Source organism: Rhipicephalus sanguineus, chromosome 9 (genome assembly GCF_013339695.2).
Source record: "Rhipicephalus sanguineus isolate Rsan-2018 chromosome 9, BIME_Rsan_1.4, whole genome shotgun sequence".
Classification (NCBI taxonomy): domain Eukaryota; kingdom Metazoa; phylum Arthropoda; class Arachnida; order Ixodida; family Ixodidae; genus Rhipicephalus; species Rhipicephalus sanguineus.
Genome location: NC_051184.2, coordinates 80,611,738 through 80,625,428, shown reverse-complemented (window position 1 = coordinate 80,625,428; position 13,691 = coordinate 80,611,738). Strand labels below are relative to the sequence as shown.

The window sequence follows — 13,691 nt, the reverse complement described above, 5'->3', positions numbered from 1 at the left end:
ATGATGACGTTCACAGCGCCACCGCTGAACGCAGCACATTACAGACAACGTGTATTGTCACAGGGACTATACTTAAACTGAACTTTGACGCCACAAAACTATAAACGAAATCGCGAGCTCCTCGATTAGGGTTAGCGTTCAGTGGCAAACGCGCCCTGCAGCTCGGCGAGTTAGGTGATAACACAGCGACCAATGGAAAGTCTGGACAAACAACCTCGAAAACTGCCGAAATACCCAGGTCTCATAGCGTCATGATCACGATGGCGGGTTTGTACAAACCCATGATACAGAAAAGTGCGTAAATTGTCATGGTCACGTTTCAAATGCTCACCTCACCCGAGACACGCAAGCGCTGTGTGAGCGAAGCAGTGGACGACCGTTTACTTCCGCCAATGGCCTGGAAGCATTCCACAGGTTCTGAGGGTGCACTCTTAGCTGCGCATAACATGTTATACAACCACGGTGTCGAAACACGAGATAGAACGGACGCGTCTCCGCAAAAAAGATGGTTCAAAACACGCGGTAGAACCGTAGAACAGCTCGAGACGTCGAAATAATCTCCGAGCACCACATACGCAGTTTTGCTTTCGTCACAGCTCAGCCTAGCCAATCCGTTCACAGCTGGCGCGCGCCTTTATGGAATGACGGCCGGCAGCGCGAGCCACGAAACGCGTCTAGACAACTCGAGTTGTGCGTCTTCTGTTTAGCGTGCACGCAAGAGCGACTACGGAGCCGTCATCACAGGAGTAGACGGACGCGCCGAGCCTTACGGAACGCAGTTTCACGAGAGTCGCGATGCTTCGTAACGTGCGCATTCAGCGAGAGCTGGAGATGCTCAACTCGCAGCTGCCTCCGGGAATCGTGTGCAACCCGGTCGCCGATATGTTGGACAACTTCGAAGCTGGCGAGTATCTCGTTTCACAGAGCTCGAACGGTCGTGGGACGCGCCATTTCTTAATTGGTTTAGTAAACGCGGAACGTGGCAAATGTGCCAATGTTTCGTTTCTCTACTGCTTGTTTAGGACCGTCACGTTTCAAGTGACGATATCGTGTTAGTGCACCCGACTGACGTTATTTCTTGACCCTGTCTTTGCTTACGGTCGTTACAGCCATCACTGGAGCTAGCGGAACGCCGTACGAAGGAGGAATTTTCAAGCTCAGCATTCGCATACCCGAAAGGTGCGTTGCCCTCCGCGCTCATACCATCGCTTAATTTTCACCATCGATACTTCATGAGGGCATGTCTTTTACGCACAACGTTTTCACCGGAGTTTGGACGTTCAACGACAGTATCGGTTTCGTGGTTTACTACATGGTATACGTGATAACACGATAACGATCGAAATGCAATTAATCGTAAGTTGCTCAGGTACCTGTTAAGCGATTCAGTTTTCTTGCTGTTACTTGATTGCGAACTTTACTGACTTCATTTATGACGTAGCATATTTACGAGGGAAAAGTCTGACCCTTATGTTTTGTCATTTGCATAAACTTTCACTTGACAAGTCTCTCGGTTCATTATATCGCTGTGTCTTGCATACCCAGGTGACCAAAGTCGGCCAATAGCTTACTTGATTCAGCTTTAGGCAACTTGGTAGTAGCATACGTAGCTATGGAACAAGCAATGACAAGCATTTGTAGTGAGACTTGCGATTTATATCTTCTAGATGTATGCCTTCGGTTAGTGTGTAGACATCTGTGCTTGATCAAGCGTACCACATGCCTGCAGCCCCATTCGCAGTCGCTGTCGTTGCTTAGCAGATAAGATAGTCCTCATGGCTCATACACACGTGCTGCTAGCACAGGTCGCATGACCAAGTTAGTCGAAAAGCTACTGGTCGCAAATGGCTGCTTTAGTTTCAAGGCAACTACTTTTGGTCAGTCTCTTGCTGCTCGATTTTCCAGTCGTGCAACTGCAGTCGTAAACCTCTGGACCTAATCATATGCGCAGGAACAGTACGTCAACTTATTTTGGTGTTCAATAGCAGTGCGAGGAGACGTGAATTCTGTGTGGTGACGGGTATAAATCGCATGCATGTGTGAACATCGGTCGCTTCTAGTCACTTTTTGGTCACCGCTCGCAAATGGTCGCATGACTGGTGCTAGTCACACAGGTGTGAACGAGCCTTCACAATGATGTCAACATGGTCACCATCTTCAGGTACGATCACATCGAGAAATTACTTAAACAAGTAGCGTCACAGCGCAGTAGGCGCACCTTGTGCAATGCGACGAATCAGCAAGGGATGATGCACTGAAAAACTGTCACTGTCAAAAGTCAAACGAAGTGCATTTAATAAAATTAAGGCAGCTTTGCAGTAGGGGTGCCAAGCCTAAAAAGGAAGTGCGCAGCTGGGCAGCCTTCTTTGTTTCTCTTCGGTTTTTCCTTTCTTTCCTCCTCCCTCTCTTTTTCTCTTTTGCAGTTTTTTCTGTTTTTTTTTCCTCTTTATTTCTATTTTTGTTTCTCTTTTTTTTTTCATTTCTTTCTCTCTCTTTGTATTTCTCGCTTGCTTCCACTTGTTCAATTTTGATACGTGGTTTTCGCCTGTGCTCGAAGAAAACAAGAGGAATAAGACCTCCTTGGCGCGAGCACGTGCTCAATATGCTACAGTTGGCTATGCTATAGTTGGTTTTGCCTGCTTTGATATCATCATCAAGGTGCTCGAAGAACAAGAGGAAGAACACTTCTCTTTGGCGCAAGTACGTGCTCTGACGGCTATACTATATGTGGTTTCTCCTGCGTTATGCCAAGCTACGACAGCATACGATCACAGCCTACGGCAGCTCGGCCTCCTAAAGTGCTCCGCACTTAAAATAGTGCACCAATGTCGGCGTTGCCACCATGTCTGGCTACTGGCACAATGAAAAACACTTCGCCTTGGTAGCTTAGCAGGTAAGCTGTCGCGCTGCTAAGCTCAAAGGGGCAAATTCAGTTGCTGGCCAGAAGGATCGTATTTCGACAGGGGTAAAATGCAAAGACACCCATGTACTCAGACCTATGTGCTCGTCAAGGAACCGCAGGTGGTCAAAGTTCACCCGGAGTCCCCCGCTTTGGGGTGCATCTATCATGTTGTGATTTTGGCACGTCAGACCTCGGAATTTATATTTTAATCTGACCTATGCTTCATATCTGCTAGACAGGCATTCTAGATAGACATGCTGTGGAAAAAGCTGTTGTCCTGCATTCACCATAATCTCCATATTAAATTTTGTTGCCTTTTAATGTTTATTTGCTTTGGAACATCCAACGCTCTGGCAAAAGAGGTTAGGAATGGCACACCTCAGTTTAAGCAATGAAATATCCTTGGAACACAGGCTGTCGCTGGAGCCAACGTTTCGACAAGCGGACTTGTCTTCTTCAAGGCTGCAACAAGTCCGCCTGTCGAAACAATGGCTGCAGCGACACTCCGTGTTCCGAGGATCTTTCGTCGCTTCAACATTTCATCTTCCCCTGAGCTTCTACATCTCCATTTAAGTCATTCACAGTGCACACATATTTTTCTGTTACGTATATAAACGAATTGTCGTGCCTTCAGAGGTGAACTCTTGGAGTTGCTGATGAATGAATTTTTTTCGTTGGCACATCTATACCGTCTGATCAACGCGGGTTGCAAAATATGTTGTAGCCATGTTTCATTTAGCATGCATTTCATCAAACTTTCATTGAGCATATGTGCCCGCTGTTTACAACTTTAACTCACCACAGCACGCAGGATCTGGCTAGATGCGTCATATCCACAGTTAAACAGAATACGTCGCCTGCAAGAGATTATAAGAGACCAGAGCTCCATTTCAGTGAAGCTTCGAATAAAGAAATCATCTGCACTGCTCTTAGCACTGACCGCTGTCGACAGACAGCTGCATCACAAGCCACTTGCATAACTGGAAAGTATCTTCCTGGCAACCAGGCTCCTTGGATAATTTTTCCACGGCCAATAATTAGAATATTGGTTATTGTTCTGGCCAGTAATTGTTTGGTTGCAACTTGCGCGGCTAAGAGGCCTTTGCGACATCAGACACACAGTGCTACCTTATTTCGACAAAGTCCAGTGTTGCCTAACCATGGCTGCGATGACACAGTAGCCTTGTTTTCAGTGTTCATACTTCATACAGATACGCCTGCTGAGCAAAATGTTTACGTTTGTCGTTGATGTACACGTATGCACCATGTTTGAAGTGCTGATTGACGACTGTGGCTTATGAAACACTGTCAGCGTGATAACTTCTGATTGCGTTTTGTTGAAGGTTTTACCTACTTTGTACTTGCTGTTTACTCCTGTAAGGGCTTGCTAAGACTCACAGTATCCAATAAATGTAAAAAAAAAAATTGAAATGACGGGTACACTGTGCAGGTACCCATTTGAGGCACCCGTAGCAGTGTTCCAGACACAAAATTGAAATGACGGGTACACTGTGCAGGTACCCATTTGAGGCTCCCGTAGCAGTGTTCCAGACACCAGTGTACCACCCCAACGTGGACTCCACGGGCCGCATCTGCCTAGACGTTCTCCAGATGCCACCCAAGGTGAGCCGGCTATAGTTAATAGGTTGGCAACTAATTGTAGTCTTTTGCTGTAGCCTCTGGATACTCAAGAAAAGATATCTCGGGCACGTAACCGCTTTTCGTGTTCGGATTACCGACTGGTGAATTATGAGCATGATAAACCCATCCTTTGTTTTCATGTACTGGTCAAACAATGAAAGAAGCACCTGCATCTGCTTTTCATCGCAAAAGCTGTGTTTCTGTACCCCATACCAGGATGAAGGTGTAAGGTGGCATCCGCGTGGTAGGTTGGCATGTTGATTCCAAGACCTGGCTTGTCATGTCAATAGAACGGAAAATTGGGCCAGTTGGTGAGAATTCATTGTGGCTAGTACGTGCGACGAACGAAGAGTTGCTGAGTTTGCTGTGTTTTGTTAGTTTTCAAGGATGTGATTTCTAGTGAATAAAAATAGTTGAAGTTTAGCGCTTGTCCTACTTGGTTCTTCTCTGTCTTCATTCGTCGTGCTACTAGCCACAATGAATTTTCATGACAACTGCTAGCTCGGGGACCAGCAGCACCTATCGGCTAGCAAGACAAATGCCACTAGCCACTAGCTTGAGGAAAAAGAACGTCATGTGATGACGAGCATTCGAAGTGAAAAGATGCGCTTGTCGAGGAGCCGATCATTTTATCTTATTTCATCCCTGTAAAATCCAGTTTTTGATTATCTATTATTCAGTCGTTTGCGTCAACCACTCGCACAACTCGTGGTATTCGGAGGACACCTAATAGTTACTTTTTGTCGTTTGCGAATATGCAGGGGTCTAGAATTTTATTGAATTGGTGTCGGTTTTCTTCGAAACCGATGCTGAAAATGTAATTAGACCACTTCTGTGCAGTTTCACGTGCATCTGACTTTATGTTTGGGATGAACATTTTATGTAATCACTCACGAGTGAATTTGGAGGGAAAGCCTGAAGATCTTGCGTTCGAGTAGTTGGGAATGAGTACTCACTGGGGCAAAAAGTTTAAAGATGAGTTGTTTAGAGCAGCTGCCATCTGGGAAAACCTTGAAGCTTCAGGGGATTGTACAGTTCTGGAAAATTTAAGGGAAAAAACTCAGTTAAAAAAACCTTGGTCAGTTTGATTCAGGAATATTGTTAAGCACGACGTTTGTGGTGATTCTGGTGAGTACCTATAGTGGTAAGCCAAAAGGAATTGAAGCTTACAGTTAAACCTACATAATTTACTAATGTGTTTTTACTGGTTTTGTCAATGTTAACCTGGCCAGAAGCTTGGAATATCATGAAACCTTTGATGCAGTCAGTTAAACCTCAACATAACTAAGTTGTATGTGCAGTGAAAAACTTGGTTAGAGCACAACCTTGGTTGCGCAGAAGTTTCCGTGTACGCTAGAGACCCCTAGGAGGGCAAAATTAATTCAGTTCAGTTCCCCAGTACAGTATGTCTCATGGTTTTGTCCTGGCTTTGTGATGTAAAACCCAAGATTTAATTTTGAATTTTGCTTCACTGCTCATGAAAACTTCATTCTTTCGAACTGTAGCACATTCAAACTGATAAATTACTTGTAATAGATTTTTAGACTGGAGTACCAATTTGAGAAGCTACTAAACACTAATTTTTTTTTTAAATCATAGACTGACTGGGAACTTTCAGTGATATATCGAGAGAAAACCTGTAAATGACAGGGATTTTAAAATGCTAACTAGTGGACAACCTGTTGGTTTAGTTGACCACCGAAGCGGCGCACTGCAAAGAAGAGCGGCATGAGCCAAGTGCCATAGTTTACATTTGTGATGAAGTAAAGCGTGTGCATGGTTATCGTGTATTATTTATTTATTTATTTAATACATACTGCGGACACGAAGTCCATGCAGGGTGGGTAGAATAGATTAGGTCAAGTTTAACGATACGGTTCTGAGTATACAACTGGAAAAACAGCAAAACACATTTTTAAGAAGACTACTTTTGACAATGCAAGTGTGAAAATTAAAATAATACAGCGTTCACAGAGGTAAGTTGTTCCAACGATTAATGGTGTGCAGAAAAAAGGAGTATATTTGAATAGCTTAGTTTGGGCAAAATAAGGGGTTAGAGCATTTGGGTGATGGCGAGCAGGCCTTGTCATTAGTGGACTTACCATAAAATCCCGAGCAAGCGCCCCCCCCCCCCCCTTTACGGTGAATGATAATTCGAGATTTTGAATTTTGATCCATGATCCTTGCTGGGGCTCATGGATCATAATTCAAGATAGTGGCGAAAGAGCCGCTAAGAATAAAGAATGCACACCTGTGCTTCTAATGAAATGCTGTTTAAAATGGCATACGGTTCCCTGGTGCATATTATTGAATACGCACGAATTCACATTTTTCATTCGCCCTCGTTGGGCGAATAAAAACAGTGAATGAAACAGTGAAATGGTGGGAGGGGAGAAGAGGCCACATATTTGAAATCTCCCAAAGAAGGGAGGGGGGCGCCTGCTCAGGATTTTACGATAGATACACTTCCTGGGGGGCCAAGTGCATGTTTGTTAATCATTAACTACAAAATAAAGTCAGGCCATAACTTTTTTCTACGCGATTCAAGTGTCGAGATATCATTAGACTGCATTAGTTCATTTGGTGAGTAGAATGTTGAAAACTTTCTATAAACAAACTGGATGGCCTGTCTTCGAATTCGCTCAAGTTCCTTTATGTTACATTGTGTGTAGGGGTCCCGTGCAGTGCAGGCGTACTCGTGCTTCGGTTGAATTAAGTAGTAATAAGCGAGAAGATTAACAGAGGCTGGATCATGTTTAAGTTTGTATTTTTCTTAAGAGCTCAGTGGAACGCTCCCTGCCAACTATACTGGCAAAACATGTTTTGTTTCTTCATGTTGATCTGTGCGGTTTTTAACATGCAGTTATTGCAATTTTGCCACTTGGAAATTAGACACTGTTGCAGGTGCTTTTGCATCTTCCTGCATGTGCAGCCTAGTCTTGGCTAATGCTTACTTTGTGTATTGGTGTAACTCCCTGCCATGGTGTGCTCTGTCCAGGGTCGCTGGCGGCCATCGCTGAACCTTAAGGTTGTCCTGCTCTCACTTCACGCTCTGCTGGCACAGCCAAATCCTGATGACCCTCTTGTGCCCGAACTTGTGAGTCGAGGGTCGCCCACGATGATGAACATCGTATACTGAGGAATGTCACTAATTGATTCACTAGTAGTTGCAGTAATGCTTTGAGAATGGGAAAGACGCTTATTTTTTGGGACCTATAAGGGAGCACAGCGCAGTGAGATTGGGGGGGGAGAGGTTTGGGGGGGTGAAAGAAAATAGGGGAAAGGGGAGGCCACCTTCTTGAGAAATGGGTACCCGCAACCCTGAGCACCAGGCCAGGGTACCTATCCCCCCATTAGAAAAACCAGTGGGTGCCCTGCGGCACTGGTATTCAAACCGAGTACCACCCGCATTGGAGGCAGATGCTCTAACCCCTCAACAAGCTCTCCAGTTCTAATTGATACGCCACCATAAAAAGAAAATAAGCTGGGGCCCTCAAGCCATAGGGGCCCCGAGCTCTTGCGTTTCTTTGTACTTCTGCCTGCAATCCGAAGACTGCAAGGGGAGCACAAAAGAACGCAAGACCTTGATGCCCCCACTGCTTGGCAGCCCCTGTACTGGTGCTCTCTAATAACAAAAAAATAATAGTTCTATAATTTACTGGCCTCGAGGGCGCCTCTAGTTCTGCTCCTTTGTTCAAAGTAGCACTGCTGCCGCATTAGCGAGTGCCCGTTATCTACGGTTTGGCTTGTTATCGTTGATGTCGATGGACTTGCATAACACGCACACACATATAAATGAACAGTCTTTTTTTTTTTTGCATTGTTCTGCAGGGATTGCTCCCCATTTGGCTGTTACTTTAGTCTCTGCAGGCCATATACAGTGTTTTCATGCAAACGAAGCTTGATACTATATGCAAAATTTTGCAAAGTTCCTTTTTTTTTTTTAAGTCAACTTCACTGCAATACATCAGTATCATGCAGTGGAGCGTACTGACAATAGGAAATGACTTTCGTGGGACACGGCTCGTGTGATACCGTTACACGCATGCACAGTGTGATTATGAGTACCAGTAATATTGCCAATGTCTAAAAACTTTGCTGGAAAATCATCGAGAACTGTCTGTGACATTGCCACAGCACTGAGAAACAATAAATAGGATTTCAGACATAACTGATTAGCGCAAAAAGGACAAGTTGAAAAAAAAAAATTGGCCGCGTATCTGCGTGCTTCGCTGCAAATGTCGTCGAAAGACGATAGAGGAGCGCTGCGTCAGAGTTACTGTATATGCTACCTTTGGGTAGCAGAGGTGCGCATAGGTCTGGCTAGCAACCATGGCTATGTCGCGAAGACTCACTCCGTTTTTGCAGGCGACATGCCTACCGAGTCACTGGTTGACATGTTTGGCGTGTCGAAGACCGGTGATTTACTTTGATGTGAATGACTAGTGTCAATACAGTTCGCTGCAGCGGCGCCGTCAAGAAATACAAAAATTGGCCCCAGCGTCAGCTTCTCCGCAACGCATGGTTGCTAGCAGTGTTTGGAAGACAGATGCGCAACTCTGCTACCTAAATGTAGCATATGCAGTAACTCTACGCTGCGTGAGATATTGGCGCCATCTGGCAATACGTCGGAAAACGAGCTTGTGCAGAGGGCACGGAGGAGGAAAGTTCTTTCCTTCCTCCGTGGCAGAGGGCTTTCGTCGGTACGTCGCATTTTCAGCGCAGCTTAAGAAACTAGGGTCTATAGAATTGCGTATTAGGTATTTTCTTTTAAAGGAACACACCACCTAATACTTACCTAGTGATGTTGCGCCTCAGATATGCGTAATATTTACTTTTTGATCGACAACGTTGACAAGTATGAACAGCTGTACCAGTTCAAGATGGGTAGGCGGTAAGCAAGTGGTGCAACTTTGGCCAGGTGGCTGAATCGGGTGACAGACAGACAGACAGATAGACAGACAAACAGACCAAAATTTCTGCATTTAAGTTCCCCAAGAAAGACTATCGTCTTTAAAACAGACAGGATGCCGTTTCCTGTCTGTTGTCTTCACCTGGTTCTTTTTGCGCTAATTAGTTATGTGTGAAGTCTATTCGCACCAATTAGCCCAACTCACGTCTATAATAATTAGGAACATGTGCAAGCTTTGTTTTGCCACTTCTGTATTTGCTTCTTGCACATTTTCTGCACATTTTCACAACTGCACATTTTCTCAACAACCCAGCGTGTTCTCACGGTGAGATTGTGCTTTTGGTATTGTGAGAGGGTAATTTACTAACACAAGATAGTTTTTTTTTTCTTTTATTGACCATTTAACCAAAAGCATCCTGTAAAGCAACCGATCATGACTTACGTGTAGTAAATCGATTCACTCTCTAGCTTATCTCTCCCTAAAGAGCTACAGCACCCTGCAATTCCTTTTTAATCCCACCAGGCTGACCAGTTCAAGTACCAGCGTGACATGTTCAACCGGCTCGCCGCTGAACACACTCGACGTCATGCCATGGGCTGATCCTCCGTCACACCAAGCCAGTTTTGTTGATGCCATGCCCCCTTCGGGCCAGTGGGCTTTCCCTGTTTCAGCTCTGTGGAGAGTTGAAACCAAGAATAAGTTGTTCTTGTTGAGAGTTTGATGCACTTGTATTTATTTAGCATCTCTAAGCCTGTGGGCTCGCTAGGATCTTCTCATAGCCGGTTCACGTTTTTATTGTGAGTTCATGATCGAGTTTTATGTGACGTCCTTCTACAGTGGCACAATTTTCTGCTGTGCTGATACGTTTGGAGCCTCACGTAGGGAATTCGTATTGTGCAATGGTAAATGTTTTTGTATAAGAAGGTGGGCCCCGAGAAAGAAAAGAGCTGTTGTGAAGGAAGTTTTAGTCTTGTAATAGATAGTTATAACAGTATAGTAACACAAGGCATCTTTAATCTAGCAGCCACTGCACAAGTCGCACCAGCTTGTGCTGCATTGACCAAAGTAATATGTTTTATTGAACTAGGCAAGTGTAATGTTACCTCAAGGCTGCAAAAGTTTGCCATAGTGTGCAAGTCTAAACTGCAAATTTGGATATATATATATGTATATATCATGCAATTTTCGCCTTTGAAAAAACACTTCAAGACAATAACTTTGTTGCAGGGTGCCTTCGCTACTTTCGAATTCTGTTAATTGCATAATGACGGGACCAACAAAAGTGACAGAGTTCTCAGTCGGCAATACCAAATTGGGCTCGTTAGTTTTTCGTTGTGGAATAATGCTTTTTGTAGCATAGCACAGCGGGAAACCAATTTGTTGGTCCGAGACGAATGTCCTCTATGTGCGTGTCTTTTCGCACAGTAAATTTTCGAGGTTGCACAAAGCACGAAGTGAGGCCATGTGTGTTGTGTTGATTGCGTGTAGTTTGGAACACCGAAGCACGTGTCTTGACTATTGTTGCCATAAGCTTAGCCTGTAAAGTAGTTGGCTTTTTGAACGAGCTCCTGCAACCAAAGATGGAATGCAACATGTCATTGTTGCCATTCTGCGTAATACGTAGTTGTAACGGACATTACAAATGGGGCTTCTGAAATATACAGCTGCTATTAGAATTATAATTGGCTACTGTCACGTCAGCTTTCTATACGTGCGCCAGATCGGATACGTTCGCGTTGTGTGGTTTGTATCTCTGTACAGTGTAGCATTGCGTGGGACGATTGGCTGCAGCATGAGTGACAAGCCTACGATGCAGAAAATGAACAGGCAGCCATGAATCGAACTGAACTGGTTGCTCTGTGCATGTGTGCCAGTCTGATAACTACAGCAGTCATTCATTGTAAATGGTAGTTTGTTTTCAAGTTATCCCAAAGCAGGCCTGAAAAGAGGCATCTTTGGCAATGAGTAACATGTCTTCAATGCATTCAATGTCTCAGTGGCACCATCAAGAGACACTGCAGCCACGGCTGTCCATATTGTGGTCAAAATTTCATGCAGGCGCATTCACGCTGACTGATCAAATTCAAGTTGTCCATTGATGGCCAATTTCGAGATCAAAGTAATAATTTCTGACCCACAAAACAAATCGGTCAGCTCTAGCCAGATTTGATTGTTTGATTGTTTTTCAAAGCTTGCAAAATTTTGAAGGTTAGTTCATTGTAAACTTGCAGGGTGCGAGTATTTTAGACACAACCATCCGAGGGGTAGTGTGCATTTCTTGCGTATTTAGGAACCTTACAATCATGATAACTACGTCTTCATAGTCCACTGTCCAAAGTAACGACGCCAAAGCATTCAAGTTTGATGACTCATGTCAACTCAATGGGAGCTGTGCTACCCGTTGCATTGGACACATAAGCAGTAGAAGTGATTTGATGCAAGCCTTGCCTAACAAGGTAGTCTAGTATTATGGGGAAATGAGGACACATCATAACCAAATCATAATCATACGCAAATCATTACCAGGTTTCATAGCAAAGTGCTGAAGTTCGAGGGGAGAATTCACTGGACGTCACCGTCATTGTACTTTTAGACTATGATCGTACTAAACATTTTCATCTGCGGCACCATGTGGCATTGCGTCATCTATTTTATGCTGTACGAGGGCATTTTTAACCCTGTAATTTCAGTCATGCTTTTAATTTCTGTGGAACGTTACTTTCGATTCGAAACATGTTTATGATTTGGTGACAGTAGAAACTGAAATGACATGCACGTGCTAAGACTGACCAAAGTGCTTATAGTTTATTGTTGCATATTGGTGAAATTTTTCTAAATGCTTGTTTACGCTGGGAGCATGATGTTCTTGCCTCGACACTTGGGGCATTGGAGAGGTTCCCAGCCTAAATGTGTTCCTTGTGGCTCCCTAATAAAATTGATAAATTGATGCATTCCAGTCGTTGTAATTGCATTTCACAAAATGTGTGCCTTAGCACTGGGCAGTACAACTTTGCAACTGTTGTGTTCTGTGTGGTTCGCTTCTTAAGAATTTGACAAATGTGCATTTTAATTTTCGGCAGCGAAGTATTGGTGAGCCATGTGCACACGGCAACGTGTAGGTACTTGCCAACTGGATGATACTATCAACTTTTTTATACTTCATTTATTGTTCACTTAGTACAGCTTGTACTTATGTAATCTCCATGCTCATGTGTGAAACATTGACGTGTAGTAACAGTAGCCTTCAAGTGAGACTTTATGGAATTGCATTTTGCTGTTCAGAAATAAAAATATATTATTACACTTAAAAGCCAGCTCATGCCTTGTCCATGGTTTTGCATCTTTTGTTTTGCATGCTGGAATCAGTTGTGGTCAGCCACATTTTAGTTCTGTGGAACTGCACATGAAATTGGTAGAAAAATGATGCCTCGTTTTCTGCATCATTTTGTAGAAGCTGTATTGCCTCTTTTTTTTTTTTCTCAGGATTTTCTGCCTTGACCACTGCATCAAAAAAGTGAATGAATATCATGATTTAGCAAGCAGGCCGAGATTCAGACCACTGGCCTTTCAAAGCTATGGTTGACGCTAATGTTTGGGATGCCAGCCACCTGGCTACCTACAACACAGATGTGCATTCTGTTACGCATAGCCACGCTAATATTTCCTGTTGGACCTAACATATTGCAATCAAACTTCACTTTAACGAAGTCGCATCTGACACAAAAATAACTTTGTTATATCCGAAAATTCGTTATAAACGTATATTCGTAACGCTGTGCGACAAGACTATTCTTCATTTCCTCCGCTATAAGCAATAATTCATTATATCCGCGTTCTTTATGTTGAGGTTTGAGCATATGTGAACATGATGGTGGGTTTGAGGGCCATCTGTATGACTGAAGTGGAGCAGCCAATTGCCTCTTTGACTAGAGAAAAACGTCATGCGATGACGTCATCGTGTGATGTCACAAATTTTGGTGATCTGCGAGATCGTCGGACATCATCACGTGGTGGTGATTTTTTGCATCACTCGCGTTGACGCCGCTGTGGGACGCCGATGCCACCAACGGTCAATTTTCACTTTTGGTGAGGCGTCTAAGGCTTTCGCCTCAATAATGCAGCCATGCTCTCGGCCACGTTCTCTGTCTGCGGGATCGCTGTCCAGCTCCTGACGTTGGTCTAGAGTTTATCCGCGTTTCGAGTGGGGATGACGCGGCCTTTTTAAAGTTGTGCCC

At 44.1% G+C, this 13,691-nt stretch overlaps 1 protein-coding gene across 1 annotated transcript; it reads left to right on the top strand.

Annotated features, from left to right (window-relative positions):
- The first annotated feature begins 571 nt into the window (after nucleotides 1-571).
- Nucleotides 572-12,770, top strand: LOC119405659 (ubiquitin-conjugating enzyme E2 T). The gene is made up of 5 exons (XM_037672499.2): nucleotides 572-904; nucleotides 1,110-1,179; nucleotides 4,420-4,525; nucleotides 7,542-7,640; nucleotides 9,979-12,770. Exons 1-5 carry the CDS (start codon nucleotides 796-798, stop codon nucleotides 10,054-10,056), a joined length of 462 nt encoding a protein of 153 aa, XP_037528427.1. The 5' UTR covers nucleotides 572-795; the 3' UTR covers nucleotides 10,057-12,770.
- Nucleotides 12,771-13,691: the final 921 nt, after the last annotated feature.

What these genes read in the sequence shown, in the direction of transcription:
- LOC119405659 (XM_037672499.2), top strand. Translation starts at nt 796, where the DNA reads ATGCTTCGTAACGTGCGCATTCAGCGAGAGCTGGAGATGCTCAACTCG. An exon ending in AGCATTCGCATACCCGAAAG is followed by an intron (nt 1,180 to 4,419) that starts GTGCGTTGCCCT and finishes TACACTGTGCAG; the next exon opens with GTACCCATTTGAGGCTCCCG. An exon ending in ACCCTCTTGTGCCCGAACTT is followed by an intron (nt 7,641 to 9,978) that starts GTGAGTCGAGGG and finishes TAATCCCACCAG; the next exon opens with GCTGACCAGTTCAAGTACCA.